Source organism: Pelmatolapia mariae, linkage group LG8 (assembly GCF_036321145.2).
Source record: "Pelmatolapia mariae isolate MD_Pm_ZW linkage group LG8, Pm_UMD_F_2, whole genome shotgun sequence".
Taxonomy (NCBI): domain Eukaryota; kingdom Metazoa; phylum Chordata; class Actinopteri; order Cichliformes; family Cichlidae; genus Pelmatolapia; species Pelmatolapia mariae.
In genome coordinates, this window is record NC_086234.1 from 8,311,972 (window position 1) to 8,332,004 (window position 20,033).

The 20,033-nt window shown below is 41.1% G+C and overlaps 1 protein-coding gene across 6 annotated transcripts in view; it reads right to left on the bottom strand.

Annotated features, from left to right (window-relative positions):
- sdk2b (sidekick cell adhesion molecule 2b) overlaps positions 1-20,033 on the bottom strand; it is a 266,359-nt gene that overhangs the window by 42,355 nt on the left and 203,971 nt on the right. For 5 of the 6 annotated variants that reach the window (XM_063482694.1, XM_063482695.1, XM_063482692.1 and 2 more), the window contains 11 exons: positions 13,537-13,670; positions 10,829-10,940; positions 10,269-10,459; positions 8,689-8,772; positions 8,391-8,585; positions 6,480-6,596; positions 6,033-6,200; positions 5,520-5,622; positions 2,853-3,029; positions 1,692-1,828; positions 77-224 (listed from right to left, as the gene is read on the bottom strand). In XM_063482694.1, the coding sequence (XP_063338764.1) occupies positions 77-224; positions 1,692-1,828; positions 2,853-3,029; positions 5,520-5,622; positions 6,033-6,200; positions 6,480-6,596; positions 8,391-8,585; positions 8,689-8,772; positions 10,269-10,459; positions 10,829-10,940; positions 13,537-13,670 (1,566 nt within the window). Of the gene's footprint in view, positions 1-76; positions 225-1,691; positions 1,829-2,852; positions 3,030-5,519; positions 5,623-6,032; positions 6,201-6,479; positions 6,597-8,390; positions 8,586-8,688; positions 8,773-10,268; positions 10,460-10,828; positions 10,941-12,607; positions 12,716-13,536; positions 13,671-20,033 lie in introns of those variants that run through there. The other variant, XM_063482696.1, reaches the window with a different exon arrangement.

Genomic DNA, 20,033 nt, shown 5'->3' on the forward strand with positions numbered 1-20,033 from the left:
ATTAAATGGTGCGCTGAAAGGGACAAAAAAGCTTTTAAAATGTTGATGTGAGATATAAAAAGTGTCTTTAGCTCACCGGTCTGTCTCCTTGCTAAACTGTCCCTTCCCCACATCATTAACAGCACAGAGGCGGAACTGATAGGAGCGAGCTGGGATCAAGCCGTTGACCGTCACTGCTGTGGACTCTGGTTCAATATTGGCCAGCAGGATGGCCCAGGGAGCATCTAGAAGACAGAAAATCAACTTTTACACCTTTTTTCCTACATGCGCATCCACACAAATACACACCTCAGTTATTGCTATTGTTCCATTCAGGAAGGAGTGCTACATTCCAAGGAATTTCAACAATATCGAAAGGGATTTTCAATTTAATGCCTTCCAGTCATTTTGTCTTAGAAGGTTTTAAAATTCAATTTAATGAAACAAACCAAGCAATGGTTAAAAAAAACCCAAAAAAGAGCAATAACAGTATTGGTACCCACAGGGAAACTTGGTCTCTGCTTTTAAGTATTAGGAGCAGAGAGCAGCTGACATACAGCACCCTGAGACCAACTCCAGATTTAAGCCAGTGCATTTATCAAGGGGACAACAACAGCAGAATCAGCCTAGCATGTTTTTTGATGGCAGGAAAACCTGGATCCTCAGTTATTCAGGGACTTCTTCCAAATTGGCAAACCATTAATGTTAATACTGTTTAACTCACCTTGCTGTTCTCTTTGATTCTACAAAACGATACAAAGCAAAAGTCCCAAAAGCATTGTTTCTGTTTCCCTCTTACTCCGTGACACTGACAAATACCAGTCTGCTCATGTAGCTCAGCTTACAAGATGGCAGAGAAGAGAGAAGCTGTGGAAGTATTTACTTTATTTTGAAGACGAAAGACACGACAGTGAAACTCTAATTGCGTGCCTGGGTGATAATAAGTGTCAGCTGCACAGAGTTCTACTTCAAATTTAATAACGGACACCTGCAAGATTAGCACAGACGCTCCACAACGCCGGTGGCCCATGGAGGAGGGAAATGATGCTGGTGCAACAGCTCTGAAACAACACCGGCTAGTTTTTAGTTCGGCTAAAGCTGCAACTCAGAGGAAAATTAAGGAGCTTGGCGCTAGTAATACGACAGAGGAGATGCTACCAGTGTCTACTCGCTATATGCAAAAAAGGCCAGTAGGCTATATGAAAGTGTTCCAAAGAGGTGTTACGCTGATGTTATGCCAGTCGAACAAATTGCTTATACCGACATTTGTTCTGCATCGGGTTACTTTTCAATGGTAATCATGTCATAATGAAACTTTTATGAGTGTTATAACCCAACAGTGACAAGCCCCTCGTTTCAGTGTATTTAATTCGGCGATGCAAATTGGACAGAGCAACTGCGCTATAGTTACAAATCCGTGCTGAGCCTAAAGGCAATGATGGACATTCCTAATTAGTAATATTGATCCTGATCTCAAATTCTATTTGATCTTCTTGTAATTTTTTGCTGTATTTGTTTGCATTTAAGCTCCTTGGGAAAAACACTGTGAACACAGGAGTCTAAACCAGCTATGCTTAGCCTCTTTTAAACTCGCTGCTGCACTGTTAATCCCATGAGCTGAGTTCCCCAAACCTAACTCATCAAATAGAAGGTAGAGAAGGATGCAGGAGAAGGATGCATGACTGGAACAGACAGGATATTTTATGACTTACTGTTCTCAGAAACCTCCAGGATATAGCGTATGAGGGGACTGTTGCCATCAAAAGGCTTGGCCCAAGCCAGGTCGATGGCTCTTTTTTCAGATTTGCTCAGCACGGCTGTAGGGTTCTCTGGGGCATGGGGCAACTGTCTGCAGGGAACAGCAGGACAAGAGCGATAAATAAAAGAATCTCTCTATTACAGCAAACAAGCCGCGGAGCCAAGGGAGTTAGCGAACGTTTCGTTTTTCTCTGAAGATCGCTTGTACAGATCTAAAGTAAAGCAGAATCTTTTGTAAGAGAGAGATCAGTTAGACAGGTGATGAAATGTGGCGAGACGAGACAGCAAAGATGGTTCCTTGTCAAGATGGACACACAGGCAAACAAAACGAGATGGATATCACTGGAGGGAGGGAAGGGATTGAAAGGCATAAGGAGACAGATAGAAAGAAAATGCACAGGGAGACATGAATAAATGAGGCCAAAGCAGAGGATCATTAATTCATTCAGCCATAAATTCAGATAAGCACAGACAGATTGATAGATAAACCTTATAGCAATGAATTGATATAGACAGTAACTCAGTCAAAAGGCAGGCAGCCAACCAGACGGCCGATAGCACGATAAACAAAGACAGAAACAATCAGTCAGTCAGTCTGGCAAACAGAAAGTTTGATGTCACATTCATATTCGATTCACTCTCGCTGCCGTGGCTCTCTGTGTGCCAAAGTATAACAGTAGCAGGCAAAGTTATGTGGAGGCAAGGGATTTGAGAATAAAAACAGAAGCGCTCGTGCATGCATGTGTAGTATTGGAGATGGGGAATGGAGGCGGAGGTCCCCTGGGGCTGGAAGTGTGTCAGGTGAGAATGAGGACAGGGGAGGTGAGGAAGAACAGGCGTCACTTAAGTGAAAATGAGTCAGCGGTGTCAATAGGAACAGACAGAATAGCAGTGGTGGTAAGCACTCATGTGTCTGGCGCTCGCACGTGCGTATGCGTGTAAATGTCTGTGCTGCGCCTCTGTGTGTGTGTTGTCTCTCTGCAAAGAACATGTTGCTTCCTGTGTTTTTACACTGGAGAATATTGGAGAAACAAAAGGGTGAGAGGAAAAAGGAAGGCCGGTAAATAGAAAGTCGCACGATGGTGATGGTGAATGATGGGAGGAGGGCTTGTTACCTGACACGGAGGTGCGCGCTGCGGGAGTCGTTGCCTCCAACAGAGGTCACTCTGCATGTGTAGGTGCCTATGTCACCTGACCAGGTTTGGGAGATGTGAAGCGTACCATCTGCATCTAGCCGCATGCGGGGGATGGACTGAACGTTTATCACTGAGCCCTCTTTTTCCCAGACATGCCTGGAATACAAAGACTTCAGTCAGCTGGCTTGTTAAATGTCATTAACGTCATCATCATCTGCTGCATCCATTCCTTCCACTTCATCAGTCAATCAATTTAAACACATTTTAAAAAAAGGAAACTGCGGTATTCATCAGCCTCTGTGGTTTTTTCCATTATTACAATTAGTCACAATATAGCATTACTCACCACCTGCACGCCAATCGCAAACACTCATACTGCATGTTAAGCACATTCTTTACACTTTTTTGCTCAATTAAATCCATGAAATTATCTGTCAAAAGTCATTTCTAGCATATTTCCAGAAGCTAACGCTGGATAATTTAATTGCCACCCACTGTAGAGTGGAACTTATCAGGTACATATATATGTATGTCACCTTCAGATTGAGGGGTTAACTCTTTTTGACAGTAAAGCAAAGAGTAAACTGAGGTTTTGGTTTTCTTTTATTCGACCACAATCTAAGAAAAACATGTCATTAGTGTGGTTTTTCATCCTCCTCTCCCCTGTCTCTTCAAACTCACCATCACAGGTGCCCCGCATATCATCGCGGCTGACGGGTGCATATCAAACAACCGATCAAAACTGCGCGGCGCAAACGTGGCTTCAAATGCAGCTTTCTCCTCCGAGTAGAAAGGGACTATTGATCGCTCCTGATGTCAGCTACACGCTCGGAGTTCACTACATTTTCTGTGGAAGGGTTGTTTGTTGCACTGCTTTGGGCAGCAGCTGTAAAGTATTGTGCGAGGGACTCTTTATGTAAAGAAATATGTATATGCTGGTGGCTGACAAACATGGTTAACAGGCGTAGGTGTATGTCTAGGTCACAGGTTTCCTCTCTGTAGTAACAGCAATTCAGTGCATGTATTCATTTATTTTTGTGCGACCCTTAACCCTTCCCTATAGCAGAATTGTAGTGGTGAAAATAAGATAATAAGGGTACTAAATGACATACACAACCAAGCTGAGGATGAAGCTTCTTTATTAGCCAATCTAAAAACAAAAAGCTCAACTGCAGAGATTTATTAGGTATTAAACATGTAAGAAATACATAAAAATAGGTTAGGATGAGTGTCAATTTGGTTAATCTATTTTAATCTTCTCTTCAACAGGAAGACACGGCTGAGTCCCTTAGAAGTGATCCAGATAGTGGTGCAAAGCTTCTAAACAGGTCCTTCTAACTAGCCTTGATATTTTTTTTTATGCTAAATCGCCATCAAATTGAGAAGTCAAGTTAAGATTCCGCTGCACGGTCAGGCACCCACATTCATTAGTAAAGGTCTCTGGGGTCTTCTGATCAGTATGTGTTGGTCGAATCTTTCTCCTGGCGTAAACTAAAAAAGATTCTGCAGCTTTTGAGGATGTGGCTCCTACATTTGAAACTCGTTTTTTTGATCTGTGGACACCGTGGGCATTGGCACATTTAGATTATAGGGCTGGCAAAGTTTCAGATTTGTTGTTGTTGTTTATAATTTAAAAAAAAAAAAAAAAGGTTCTTCCAAAATGTTATATCCTACTAAATAAGTTTTTTAAAATTTTGCCCCAAACAATGAAGAATGCATTTGTGACACACACTGACATGCCCCAGATGAACATTTGTACACACATATAGGTCTATAGATCACAAGAAAAACTATTATAGCCACCATAAAAGGAATGAAGAATGAAGAAATATAAAAATGGCTAAAAGAAACACAATTGTGGCAGCAAAAGTCTGAAGGAAACGCTGGCTGCAAACTGTGAGTGTGTAAATTAATATGGTTACCAATCAACGCCCCATCATTAAGGCACGGGTAGGGCTTACTTTAATTAAATTAGTGGGCTGCTTAGATGTATTCTTGTGCCAGTTGAGACAATTTCAGGTATTTTCTCTCAGCTACAAACCTGACAGCGTGTATAACTGTTTCAGGAGCAAATAAAGAGAAAGTAGAAATAATTCAAACCTTGCCTACAAGGTAATGTCTTAGGGTAAGGTCCCTATACAAATGCCTACAGTACACTGAACTGGCTTTGAAACAGTTTTCTGCCAGGAGGAAAAAAAATGAATCAAGGAATGAAGTTCCCTCTGCTACGAATCCGTATCTCTCACAGATATAAGACATGACAGCTTAGCTTGGGTAAAACTTATTCACCTTTCGTGGGACGGGTTAATCAGGAAGACAAACCGCACGACTTACTTTGCTTCTCTTCACTTTTTCTCCTGCTTGTTTGCATGCATTAGCTCCTTCCTGGTGCTTGCTTGCTTTCAGTATTTGACTTTTTGCTATTGGATTTGCTGTATTTTGCCCTTTTTTATTAAAAACAAAAGAAAAAGAAAAAAAGGGAACGACTCACTTTTAACCTGCCTATTCTATGTTTGACTCCTAGTATCCCAGTATCAGTATCTACTGCTTTCAGGTGACATCAGTTTTACTAATAGCCTGTAGAAACTGTTATATATAAATATGCATTGCGCCTTAATAAATCTGTGTTTCTAAATGGACCCTTACCTGACTGTCACACTGGGGTCGTGTGTGACTCCACAGTTCATAATGGCTTTAGTTCCTTTGATAACGCTCTGGTCCTGTGGGGGGGTGGTAATCCGAGTGCGAGCTGTGGACACAAAATAAAGAAGAAAAGAAAGAGATAGACGGAGAAAAAGATGAAGGAAGTGAGAGAGGAGAAAACGGTCTACAAAATGTCTTTCCTCAGAAGAACAATAGCAAAAAAAATGAATTTCAGAAAACTCATTTCAGTCGAAATGACTTGCTCCTGGTTTGTATTTTGTCTTTTGATGGCTTCTTGAAGAAAACACCAAAATGATGACTCCAGACTTGCACAGAAGAATGCTTTTGTATTTAGCAATTGAGCATTCCTTTGTTATTATACAGCACAACCTTGTTTCCTGCTAAACACGTCTCTCAGTAAAACTGCACTACTCTTTCATTTCCTGTTTTTATCACAAAGTAAGGACTTTTTCAACACATTACATCAGGTATATGTGTTTTTAAAAGCCCACTTACCCCAAACAACAAGGTCAGCAGATGCCTCGTCAATGCCCCTGGAGTTGCTTGCCATGCAAGTGTAGGTCCCGGCATCAGAGATGTGTGAAGGCGAGATGAGCAAGCTGCCTGATTCGAGCAGGGTGAACCGGGGCAGCTGGACTGAACCGCTGGCTAACACGCGCTCACCTGCCATATGGGAACGGACAGCAGAAGTGGTAGGCAGAGGGAAAAGGGTCACACAGAATAGAAGGGAAAAAAATGAGAAAAGCAGATTGTCAAAAACAAGGATGGTGCTTCCCTGATCTGCTATTGGAATGCAAACACAAAAACATGGCAAAAGGTAAATCCCAGTAAAGGAATCAAATCAGGCTTTATTTGTTAAGCCACAGCAAACTGTGGTCCCAATGTTTTACAGATAACAGACATCACAATCCCTCGTGGTGTGTGTATGCGTGTAAAAGAGACCTTTTTGCCAGGTGATAGCTGGTCTTGGAGCTCCAGAGGTCTCACAGTGCAGAATGACTGACATCCCGTCGATCACAGTGCTATCAGAGGGTCCAGCTGTGATATTCGGGGCAATGCCTGAGGGTAGACAAACACACACTGAATAAAGGAAGCTCAGTACAGTAACGAGAGAGGGTAAGAGGGTTATAGAGGTGAGAGAATAACTGTCTGTGGCAAAGCCCCACTTCAAACGTATTTCTTGTAAGCAGCAGCCAGCTGCAGTGTTTAGTCGATGCTTTGTCCCCCTAATTCCAAACGGATTGACACAGGCTTCACCTCGGTGCCATAACTGTCTGCTGCCGGTCTATTTTTTGCACCCGCAGAGATAGCGGATATGAAAGGAAGGAAAAGAAAATGAATGGAGAAGAAGTATAGACAGAAAAGGAAGGCAATTTGTAGATAACTAAAATCCGTATTTATGATATGCAATAAATCAAAGCTTTTATAGGATGACAGAAAACTGTATCACTCCCAGAGGAAAGGAGGAGTAGGGAGTTGTCATAGGTGCGCTGCTAATCTCAGGACACAGGGAGTAGGGCTGAAGGAGAAGTACAAACATGATTGTGTTGACAAAAAGGAAGACGATAAGATGAGATCATAGAAGGCGGGAGGAGAGAAGATGAGGAGAGAAAAACAGGGATGGAAGGGGTGATTTAGCGAGACGGAATATTATGAATTCTGATAACGCGGCACGGCATGGAGCGAAGGCAGCAGGAACTGAGACAAAGTGAAGAAAATTAGATGTCAGAAACTTGCCAAACAGATGCACAGTGAGAGTAAAATTAGCAGTTATTTTCAAATACCAACAGTGGCAGAAGCGCAGGGAAAAAAAAGACTTCTAAATTCCCATCATTTAGGTGATTACAGTTTAGCAGCAAACGTGATTAATGTTTCGCCTTTCCACAGTAATGTAAACTTAATCGTTGTTGGCCTAATTGTTAGTTTATATAGGGAAGCTTCCCTTCTGCAATATTGTCAACTGACAGCGACGCCGCAATCACAACTCTGCTGTCAAAAGTACTGCATATCCAAAGTGTTTTTCTTCACTGCCTAGGTATCGGATTTCTTAGAACGAGACAAAAATGCCACTACTACAGAAAAAAAAGATGCATCTCTGTGGTTTTTTTTCCTGTAACCAAAGTTTTGTTTGTGGTTTTCATCTATATTTCATGTCCCAAGTTGAGTGTTTCTTGCAGTGTTTACAGTAAGTCAGGTTCTTGTGTGATGAGAATTAGTTCATTTTCCAAAGGCAGAGAACCAAGAGTGCAGCAGTTTGTTTAACAGACTGTCACTTTTTTATTTTTATTTGGACTTTTATTCACTCAGTGTAGGGCCCTTGAGCTCACACGCTCATTTACAGCAAAACCCTACTTCACTTTTTGTACTGCATTTTTCGCATTTGTCCTGGGAGATTGGCCATTACTAGCCCAGTCATACACAGGTCACTGCTTTGTTTGGTACCATGATGTCATTTTCTTTTTTAAATGAAAATAAAGACTTAACTTGTCTTATAATCACAAATTTAGCTTTTTTACTTGAATTGCAGCGAGGAAATCCATGCATCCATTTATAACCATTCTATACTATCCATACATCCATTTATAGATATCGATAAAGTATTACAAAAATAAGATTTGCCATTATAACTAAGCAAGGCATAAGTCACCCTGCTTTCAGTATTCTGTAATGATTTTTAAAATACTACACTTTGACATTTCTAAATCTGAAGCTTAGCAGAGCTGCATGAATATTTAACACATTTCAGTAAAAGAAAAAGCGAATGTTTAGCTCAAATTCAGCACTTTACAACATGTTTAACAGCAGCAATTATCTGGGTGAAGTAATTCCTTGAAAAGCTGCTGGAGCACTTACTTGTAACAGCCAGGTACGTGTTGGTCTGAACCTCTCCGGCTAAATTTCGGGCAAAGCACTGGAACATGCCGGTGTCATCAGGCAGTAGGCCGTTGACCTGAAGGCTGCCGCCCACCAACACCCTGTACCTGGGTGTCCTCACTGGGTCGATAGGCGAAGCATCCTTGTACCACACAATGTCTGGCTGGGGCACTCCTGCAGAGTGTAGGTGAGTGAGAGTTTGGGGTTCAGTTCAAACATTTTTCCTCTGATAGGGTTTACTTTACATTCTCTTATTGTAATACCAGCAAGCTCTCACCCCGTGCCTGACAGGGAATGTCAACCACCTTCTCCATCTCAGCTGTGATGTGTTTCTCTGGTTCCTTTATAAACTGTGGTGGCTCTGAAACAGCAGACACATTAGTGAAACACAAAAACAACAACGCGAGCTTAAAGCAGAAGTTATTTCTGCTCTTAAATGTATTGAATTTTGGGCCAAATATCTGATAACGCAGCAGAACACGATGAGACTAGTTTGATTATAGAAGTGAGTAATTGGTATTCTGTAATGGTTAGGCTATCCTTCAAACTTATAGGGGGAGGTAGAGGAAAGGCTCAGTTAGCAGTATCGTGGAAAAAGTCCCCCCCCTTCCACCTTGTGCTTTGAATCACATCATAACCCTGAAAACATCAAAGTGTTTCAGTCAGATGGAATAAAAGTGACTCAAGCAATGCTATTAAACCATTTCTTGAGGCCAACCATTAGTTTTCTCCCTTTTAAATCAATAACACTTCCCCCTTACTGCCTCACAACTTCACAGTCATGCTTTTACCACATTTATGTAGTGAGACTCTGAATATTTGCATCAAGCTCGCACAGTCACTCTTGTTAAAAGTTTACTTCCACATGTGTGACGCATGTGGGTCACTACATGTAGACGCTGATATGAAGGTACATACAATTACCTACCAAGACTGAAAATATTAGTCTGTTCTTTAACTTGAGCATAATAAAAAAAAGGTTATAAACACCTAAAAACTATGTTAAACCTTAAGGTTAACAGGCAAGGAAGTACAAACATTATGGTAATGTGCTCCAAATACTGAAGTTGTATAAAATGCAAAAGCAAAGATGCTGATATCAAATAACAAACAAAGCATAAGAGAGAAGAATGACAAACTTATCTTGACTTTGAAGCAGCAAGGAGAGAGCAATTCCTTAATATGTATGCTTTCACTCGAATGTGTTTCTGTCCTCAGGCAGCACTGAACACTAAAAACTCAAATAGTATTTGTGATGCAGTGTCTGAGTAAACCTACAAGGTAATCGATCATGAGCTCTCAAAGTGCTACCTGCGGGCCAGTGGTGCCCCATGGAAATATTTTATGTGGCCAGCGGGTGTGAAAAGGAAAGAATTCATGACTGTGGGTTTCGTTTCTCCGCACTTTGTGTTATGCTATGACAAAGTAGCGCTCAGCGAGACCAGGACTTCTATTCAATTTTAAGCAGATCATTGCAAACTAAACCTGACATATGCATCTGTTTAAAAAAAAAAGAATCCTAAAAGTGGTTGATATGCATTTTTATATATGGCCTCCCATCATTTGCTGGGTTCCTAAGTGGCACTCAGTCATATAAACTTTGTGAACCGTTATAATAGTCAGACATTCACATGAAATTCTGGGAATGGTTTTTTTTATTGCTTTTGTCCTCTAAGAAAAAAAAATGTGTGAACTGGTGTGAAACTATGTGGTAATGAGTTTCATAAATAGATATTGTCACCTGGAAGTGTGCAAGTATTGGGAAAAATTACAGCTAAAAGTACTAAGTGATATTAATAGGCAAAAATAATAGACACAAGACCCTGCCAGGAACATATTTTAGCCTTTAGCTCTTACCAAGGACATGCAGATAAGCTCCAGCACTGACTGAAGGCACGCTGCTGCTGCGGAGAATGGCCTCACACTCGTAGTAGCCAGCGTCGCTCACCACAGGACTCAGGATGGTCAGTCTGCGGTTGAAGTCACTCAAACCGCTGTTCACCAACACGCCGTTCTTACGCCATGTGATACTCAGCTTGATAAGAGGTCTAGTGAGAGGAAAGAAGGATGTGAGATGTGTTTGTAACATCCATGTCCCTGTGAGAATGCTCGTTTTGTGCTAGCCCATAAAGTCTCACAGTGTGACACGTCACATAAGCAGATATAAGCAAATTATAATTATACAGCTGAAGTGCATTTAGCTTCTGACTCTTTACCATTAGAATCTAGCACCGTAGATGTTTTTGGTTTTATTTGCACAGTTTTCTGAGTTTTGCCCCTGACACGCAGCAATATATCACCAGCGGTCATTTCACTGGGACTATTTTTCTTTTCAACTGTGAAAAATAGCCCCATAAAATCCTCTATTTTGGACTGTACTGAATCATTTGAAACCCTGCACTTCCAGGAATTTTTACCTGGCATTGGCCACACACTCCATCGTGACCTCTGATGTGCCTGTGACCACACTGGTGTTCCTGGGAGGGATGATAATGGTGGGGGCAATGGGATCTGCTGGACCTCCAACATCTAGACACAAAGTCAGGTCACCACACAAACATGTCAACAAAACATGGAGATGTTAAGCAAAGATCAATGAACCTGATAGATGGGAATAGGATATAATTAACAGAGGCACAATCTGATGAGATTTCATTGGGTTCTTTGGATTGTAGTGACCTATAAATTTCATTTCCACCCAGTGGGTGCTCATCGACATGAAATATTGAAACTGACCAGTGCACGCACTGTATCTGAGTTCTGACAGAGAGATTGGTCAAATACGATGAGACAGTGCACTCACTGTGTATAACAAGATATATGCCGGAGAACCAGAAGCTGGGATAGAAAAATACTGTTTGACTAACATGAGGCTTAAGAAGCGAAGAGGCTGTTGTGTGCGTGTGTCCGCATGTGCCTGAGCCCACATTTTCAACACTTTATGCTCATCCTTGTTTATTTCTGTGTGAGTTTGTCTGAGTGTGTGTGTGTTCATTATGGCACAGCTCATGGCAAGGAAGCCCCAGTATATGTGTGTGTGTGCTGCTTGAGATGTGTCATGTCTGCGATAAACTCACACTGATCCGTCAATCCCATCGTGCCCTGGAAGTGTGCTTGTGGGTGCACATGTCAGATGTAGCTACAGGGACTGTCATGACTCAATCTAACCAGTCTTGGGTGTTAAGATGCATGCACAGACACAAACACACACACATCACAAGATATGATGTCCATATCAAACTACTATCTTGCAGAGAAAACTTTTTTTTTAAAGAGAAGAACAAAAACACAGGAGGAGCCTTGCTGAAATTATAATGAATTTTTAAAACTTCATCCTGAGTATATAAATTGTAAATTGAGCATGACTCCTGCTCTCCACCTTTCCTTGTCCTTTGGCCTTGCCAAATCTTAGGCAACTACTGCCGGACCCAGGTAAGCTCACAGTGTCAGAGGCATCACTGCAGCAACAGCTGCCGCAGCAAATAAGTGATACATACATGCTTACATACGGTAAAATTCAAGCGCTCTGTCAAACACATGCACAACTCCAAATACCGGCTTTCATAACAGCCTGTATCTGATTGCTTGTATGTGTGTATGCATGCGCACATGTGTGCGAATATGTGAGGAGCATTCATATAAATCGTGTATTTCCATTACACCTGCTGAGTCGAGACCTCCTGCTACGTGCTCTGTATAGCCTGAACCCGTGCGTGTGTGTGTGTGTGTGTTCTAGCACTTGTATAATCAACTCTGCCATTGTTCTCAACATGTGCCACAGGCTATTTTTGCTCCCTTGTGTTGTCAACTATAATATCTTACCCTCACCCTCCTCATTCACTTCCATAATGAACTCCAGTCTACCATGTCATAAGATGCTGTCTGTTAGGTTTCCTCTTATATTTCACTCTGCTGAGCTGAAGCCGACCGAATTGGTTTGATTTGTGTATTCTGTGTTTTTTTGTTTTTTTGTTATGCAAGCTAAGGATGCTTGTGAATATTAACTAACTTGGCAGAAGAACAATCTACCTGTGCCTCTGTCCGTACAGCTTCCTCTTACTTTGTGCATGTATTCGTGTGTGGGTGTGTGTGTTTATGTATGTAGCAACGTGCGAGTATTGGTACAGACTCAGGTAGATAAGCTTAAATCTCCCACAGTGATGGGAAACATAATCAGGTACAATTAAAAATTTTACCTGACAGATTTTGTCTATATTCCTTTGAGGTCGTCTCTTTATGCATCTCTGGAACACTCCCAGTACTGCTGTATTTTAAAACGCTTACTTAAAGCCGACAGTTTACTTATGCGCTGGATCGTCTCTAAAGTAGCCCTTCAACTTGAATTTCATTTTAGTGAAGAGGAAGAAGTAAAAGGGGAACCTAAACTGTCGAGAGGGTCAGCTGGTCAACACAGACTAATGGCGTGACCAAAGAACTTCTCTCTTTTCAACGTGCTTTCAGTGTGCACACAATGTTCTGTCTGGAGGATGAATGTTGAATGAGCGCATCAGGTCAGGAAGGCGCACCAGGTCACACTCCTGACCTGAAGTGGTGCCTTTGGGCTTTTCTGCTGAAGACTACTGTTTGATCTCTGGGTCATAACTCATACATCTAGCTCTCATCAAGACAGTTGAAAGTTGGTTCTGATGGACACCGAATTTGACATTTTTCTCCTTTTGCCAGTTTGAGGTAAACATAAAATCTTAGGTGTGGATGTGGAAGAGCTCAGAAGGGTGTAAACCAGGGGTGTCCAACTCCAGGGCTTAGTTTACCAGTACCAGTTTATATGTACTATATTATAAGGTTCTAACCTGGAATGACATCTTTATAAACTATACACACTAATAGCAAGACAGTAATACTCTTACATAAGTAGTTGCATTTGAGAAACCATTTTAAATACTGTTTTTGCACCAGGGCTTACTAAAAACAGTGAGTAATCACACATTTTTCAAGCCAATATATCAAACTGTAAGCCTGGTATGTAAAGGCTCAAGCTGTCAAGTGAATGTTTAATATTTCCTTCAAAAACTTAAAAGGGTCGGACATGATAATAAAAGTAAAAGTAAGCCTAAATGCGTTTCCAATTAAGCCTTGATTAGCGTACGTATATATGGTTACTCACTCTCTACTGACAAGGTGATGGGCTGGCTGGTCTTGTTCTCTCCATTCTTGTCGTTTACAGCTTGCACATAGTAGCGTCCGGCATCCGGTGCCACGGTAGACAAGATAACCAGTGTGTTGTCCAAAGTAATGGCACTGAACAGGAAAAGAAAAGAAAAGACGTGAATGCACTGGATATAAAATCACTCTTCTGATCCAATGAGGAGGAGGAAAAAAACTTTGATATATACATAAGAAAAAAGTGAGACGTTCATAGAAAGCTTCTATAAAAAGAAAAACAGAGAAAACTTTAAGGCCGTCTCCCTCTGCCTAATTAAAACTAAACATGTCTGACGTTTGCTTTTGTGTCCACACTTTATCTCGTGGCTGAGGAAGGCATTAAACATTTTAACATTTTAATTACACTGTTCAAGCAGCATTAGGTATATCGATTTACAATGTGTAAACAATGTGTAAGCGCTGACTGAGCAAAGCGGAAATATTGACATTCTCTCCTGTCTTAACTTCTGTGCAGTCGCTTCACAAATATGATAGCCTTGCTTTTAATAACCCAAAGCTTTTAATTGGGTATTTATACCACTCTGCTTCATGTGGCCAGCATTTTGGCAGCAAACTGCTTTTGGCGGGGATCAACAGCATCTTTCTTATTGCCTGTTTTAGTAATGCCTGAATAAATAAACACTGATCCATTTTTCAGCAGGAGGCCTATAGGCGCTAATACCTGGTGTCATGTTGGCTTTATCAAGTCCTCCCTTTCTTCGTCACTATAGCCACCAGTGAGAGAGCCCACCCTCACCCTCCTGTGATGTGTGCCTGTCTTCAGCCTTGACACAGATTTCCAACTAGGTGCCTTCCTCCAGATATCGCTTTTACTCCGATTTCATATATCCATCTACTTACTTTTCTATTCATCATCTCTCTTTTTCTCTTTCCACCCTACCAGAAGTAGTTCTTAGTAATGTGCTGTTTATAGATAAACTTCTAAACTACAAATAAGCTATAGATTCTAAAGTTTGAGCTGAAAACTCAATACACATAAAAATCGGTATATTTGTTACAAAAAAGCCCAAAGAACAAACAAGTAACACTTTAGGGAAATAGTCCTTTTGGAGTTCTCTTCAAACTTTTCAGGCTATAAGCAGTGCTAAAACTGTCCTCTAACTGTAATCTCAGTTCATCAATAAAAACCAAAACCAAAAACTATTCCCCAAGTCATTGATCATTTATTCTAGAAATAGTGTAATTTTTGCTGTTTGTTATAAAAAACAGAGTGTAAAAAAAAAACTACGACCCCTGTCGTGTAAGTTTCAGACACATTTCTGTTTCACGGCTGATGATTTCCTCTTTTTCTCCTCCTCCAATCAAACCCACTCCACTTCTTCCACTTTTTCCTCCATCCCAACCTTCATCTCATCAGTAGGGGATCGGAATACCTGCTGTGCATGATCAGGGGAGCAAGAGAGCTGATGAGAAAGCAAGCAAAAAAAGATGCCAACAGTATGGTGCTCACAAGCAAATACAGAAAATATATAGAACTGTGCACGCCCATAAAAAAAAGAAAAGAAAAAGCTTCACAGAGGCATGCAGGAAAATCATCTGACACAGCAGAGAGAGCAATATGCTGTGCATGTGGCATAGAGGTACCTGTGCTGTTAGCATTTAGAGCGTGATGACTTATGAGATGCATCTTGGAGCTGATTGATTTTCAAACATCTTAAAGCAGCTCCAGTCGCTGGGCTCATCTGGGATTCTTCATGCATGCTGAGACTGAAAACACTCTTCCTAAAGGGACAAGCAGGCCTCAATGGCTGTGGCTTATGATCTGAGGTAAATATTTAATGCTAGCTCGCTGGAGCGGTGACATCCTGGACACACAGCCATGAATTATGGATCTCTTCAGGGATGCGGGTAGAACGGAAGTGTCCAAAGCACCGAATGAATCCCGGGTGGCTTCCCAGGACCTTTCCAAAACGGGGACACAATCGAGGGCTTAACTTCTTTACCTGCCACTTATGAAAGACCAAAATATACAAGCTAGCACTGCTACCCACAGCTTTCCAATGACCTCGACGACGCAGCCCATTCTCTCTGTGATAGTTGTTGAAGTTCTTCTTTATTTTCCCTCAAAGACCATTCAGGAGCATGTCAAAGCACCTGCCAAACTAAGTTCAAACTAATATTATCCAGAGCAAAACCAGATTTCATCAGTTTCTGGGAGCAGGAGGCATTTTCCCCCTGCTAGTTGATTTTAATGTGCTCCCATGCTGAGCATTCACTCCCCCCAGCCTGTAATCAGGGCTGGTGCAGTGGGGGTCACACAAAACTTGGTTACACAGCTTGTTCAGCACATCTAACCACTCCCAGTGTGTGCTGGGCCTCAGGGATCAAAGACCACATGACGCTGGAAGAAATTAAAAGTAAGCCAATTATCCTGAATGGCTTTGCATGTATATCAAGGGAGCAAGAAGGGAAAGATAAGAATTTCGCTTAAAAGAGCAGTTAATGTTTTACATGCTTCTTGAAGTTCTGCTTTAACATGTTCATTATTTTTTTCTCTTTTATCGTTGTCTGCCTGATTTTGGTCACTCTTATTCAACTCCCCATCTCTCAGCGGTGTTGTGAGCAGCTGTCGGAGGCTTGCTTATAACGATGGCTTAGCACGTATCCGGCACGGTGCAGGGATTTATCAAGCCACAAGGCTGAGAAATTTGGACAAATCAGATATGTGTGAACATGCCTCTGTCTCTGTCTAGTTTTAATGTTTATTCCCACATCTTAGAATGCTTTCTCTTTTTTATTCCAACCCAATTTCCTTTTCCATTATTATTCTTCAGAAAGAGCCATGGTCTACAAGAGAGCCTGGTAGGCAGGACAGCTGCCCAGAAACATCTTGGCCAACTGTGCAGCTTTTACGCAACCCCAATTTTGCTTGCAGCAATAAGCAGTATTACTCCCATATGCAATTACTTTCTTGTGGATCAATTTTTTATGTAAAGAATCAAGGGCGCTTTTTCAATGAATGCCAGCCTTATAATGATTCTGTAGCACTTTCATCAATAATGATGATGAGGATTTATGTTTGATTGAAATAGATATAACTATAAATGTTTTATTTGCCACTAGCTGCTTCCCGTCTCTAATTTCCATTATTAAAAATAAATTATGTTACAGCAAAATTAAATATACAATGATCAGGGTTGCTCCCTTTAATTAAAAACACGTGGTCCCAGCGCTGCAACAGTGGCTTCACAGTGTATCTCTGGAGAGTTCAACCACCGACTTTGTCAGTTTGCATACATATCTTATTTTGTTAATCCAGCACTGACACAGTGTGACAGTGCTGGTCCTGCTCTAACACATACAAACACACACACTCTCTAGTGTTTTGGCATCTGTCGTGGCTGTCCTTCTCCACTGGGCCGTGAGGGGCCTAACCTCGCTCCACAGCCTCAGACCTCCATTACATGCAGACAAATGGCCCCAGTTGGCTGATGGCCACCCCCCAGGAGAGAGAGAGAGGGGTCAGCAGGATCAAATGGCTCACATCGCTGGCTAAGGTATAAGTCAAACCACAGGCAGTAGACAGATGAAGGAAAAAGAAAGCTAGAGTGAAAGCAAGCAACAGGCTACATGCCCTACCGCTCAACAGAGTTGTGATGAAAAAGCCACAGCTCCTGGGGATGGAGGGATAAAGAAGTGAGAGAAATGAGAGGAGGTGAGGGAGTGTTGCTCATGAAAACAGGCACTTGTTTTCTCACTGGGTGTATGGACTGAAGGTTTGTGCCTTACTGTTCGCTTTCTGCTTCCCTTTCACTTGTGGTTCATTGAGTCTTCAAACCAATATAAGGATATCCCCAATACTGCTCAAATAGTGACATCTAAATGAACTCAAAGCCATTTAAGACAAGCCTTCATTAGCTGAGTAACTCGATTGTCTTACCATAACAGGACAACCCTAAATTCTTCAACCATCAACTGAATTCTTACAATAAATCAACCTGCATTAAGATGAAAAATAATTAATTAATTAGTCATTTAATAGGAAAGAGATTTTAATAATCAATCATTTCTTATTGTGAGTCTCTGTGGCGACTCTCGATCCCATGCACAGCGTGGTTTAGCTAGATTGGATCGCTCTACTGTGACCCATTGTTAAAACACTTCTCCAAAAAGGCTGGGATGCTGCAACACATTGCAATGGTTTTCAAATCACTGAAACTTTATATTTAATTGAAAACAGTACAACATATCAAATGTTAAAGCTGGGAAATTCTACATATTTTTTGGGGAAAAAAATATGCTCATTTTGAGTTTGATGCCAGCCACACAATTCAAACATGCATGGGCATGTTTACATCTGTATTGCATCACATCTTTGACCAACACCACAAGACTTTGGAAACTAATGAGACCAAATGCTGTAATTTTTTAAAAGGCTAGTGTGCTACAATTCTTGCTTTTTTACATGAATTTAGCTTTTCAATTTGAGGCTTTTTTGTCATATTTTTCATTTCATAATGCACTGCTATTGCCATTAAAATTTTAAGCGTCAGGTCAAGCACTCTTATATGGAGCTATGCTGTTGTACTATGTGCAGCATATGGTTTGTCATAATATTGCTGAACTAAACAAGGCTTTCCTTAAAAACGTTGTCTGGATATCAGCATACAGTATGTCACTAGAAAAACCTTGTACATATCATTTAACGGTAATTGTGACTTTACAGATATGCAAGAGCAAATGCATCAGTGGAAAATGGGAAGCAGATGCCGTGATTTATTGAAACAGGTGCAAACACAAATGGAAAAAGAGTATGTAAGGCAACAAAACGTAAAATAAATGACCACATTTATTCTTAAACAGAGCCTGAACTCTCTAAGGTAGCTTTCTTGAAAATTTTTTAAGTAGTCTTCAAAAATAGTTCTCCGGGCTTTTGTTCCCTTCGCTGTTGAGACGATCCTATACTACCTTAATAATGTTGTGACATCCAATCCAACACTTTTAGTATTCCACTGTGTGTTTTTCTACCCAGGCATGCTTTTACTGTTTGGGATCACCCTAACCCTGCTGAAAATGAATGATAACGAAATGAAACTGTTGCCAATCGGATGCTTCCCATGTGGTACTACATGGTGGATGAAAATCTGGACTTTGCTGCCTTCATAACTCATAACTTCATAACATCAATTTTGACAAGATCCTCAACACCACTGACTGAAAGGCAGCCCCAAATCATGACAGTCTCCACCATGCTTTACAGAACACTGGAGACACTCACTCTATACCTCTCTCATAACCTCCTCTGTACAAAGTGACGAAGATTTGAACAAAGCTAACTAACACAATGGCAATAAATGATGTGTTTTTGCAACAGGACCCTAAAGATACAATTTAAAATTGGTTCTTTGCTAAGGTACAACATTCGTTGATCATTTGAGTTGGCCTATTTTATGCCTGAATGATTTACTGTATAGGTCACTGTTAAATGGTTTAATAAGTTAACTAAAAAAATCATCTGAAAATGGTAACAAGGACTGAAAATGAGTGAAAAAACAGCCAATGTCTGAAGAAAAACGTTGAAAGATCTTTAGACGACTTGGGGAACTAAAGACTTATTAAAAAAAAAATAAAGGAAGAAAGAAAGTCTGGCTCAGTGGAACCTAGAGATCTACCAATATTGGCAAGAGCCCAAAACAACAATGAAAACCTCTTGATTGCTGCTTCACAGATCTTTTGATTTCCCTGGAGTTTCTTTTTCTACTTTCACTGTCCTTGTATAAACAGACGTCAACATACAGCACAGAACTGAAAGGAATACAAGGAAACTTTTTAAAAAAGTTTTTAAGTGTACACTTTCAGGATTAATCATTAGGTAGATATTGTATAACTTTGGCTTCATTAAAGCATGACCTTGCTCATGCACCTCCAAGTCTTGGAATGCTCCCTGTGGATTGGGGAGAGAGGCTCAAGGCTTCCTTGCCTCAAGCAAAGAAGTTCCAAGTATCTTGGGGTCTTATTCATGAATGATGGAAATGTGGAGTGTTAACTGGACTGACAGATTGGTGCGGCGTCAGCAGTTATGCGGACATTGCACTGAACTGTCATGGTGAGGAGAGTGCTGAGCAAAAAGGTGAAGCTTTCGATTTACCAATCAATCTACGTCTCAATCCGAAATATGGGTAATGACCAAAAGAGTAAGGTCATGAATACAGTTGTCTAAAATTAGTTTTCCCTCTAGGGTGGCTAGGCTTAGACATAGAGATAGGGTGAGGATTTCAGACATCCAGAAGGATCTCAGAGTAGAGCCACTGCTCCTGCATGTCAAATGAAGCCAGATGAGGCTGTTTGGGTATCTCATTAAGATGCCTCACCTCCATTTGGAGGTTTTCCAGAAATGGAAATTGTTACTGGAAGGAGACCCTAGGGTAGAGCTTGAGAGATTATATACCTCCACTGGCCTGGGACTGGACACCTTGTGGTCCTCCAGGAGGAACTACA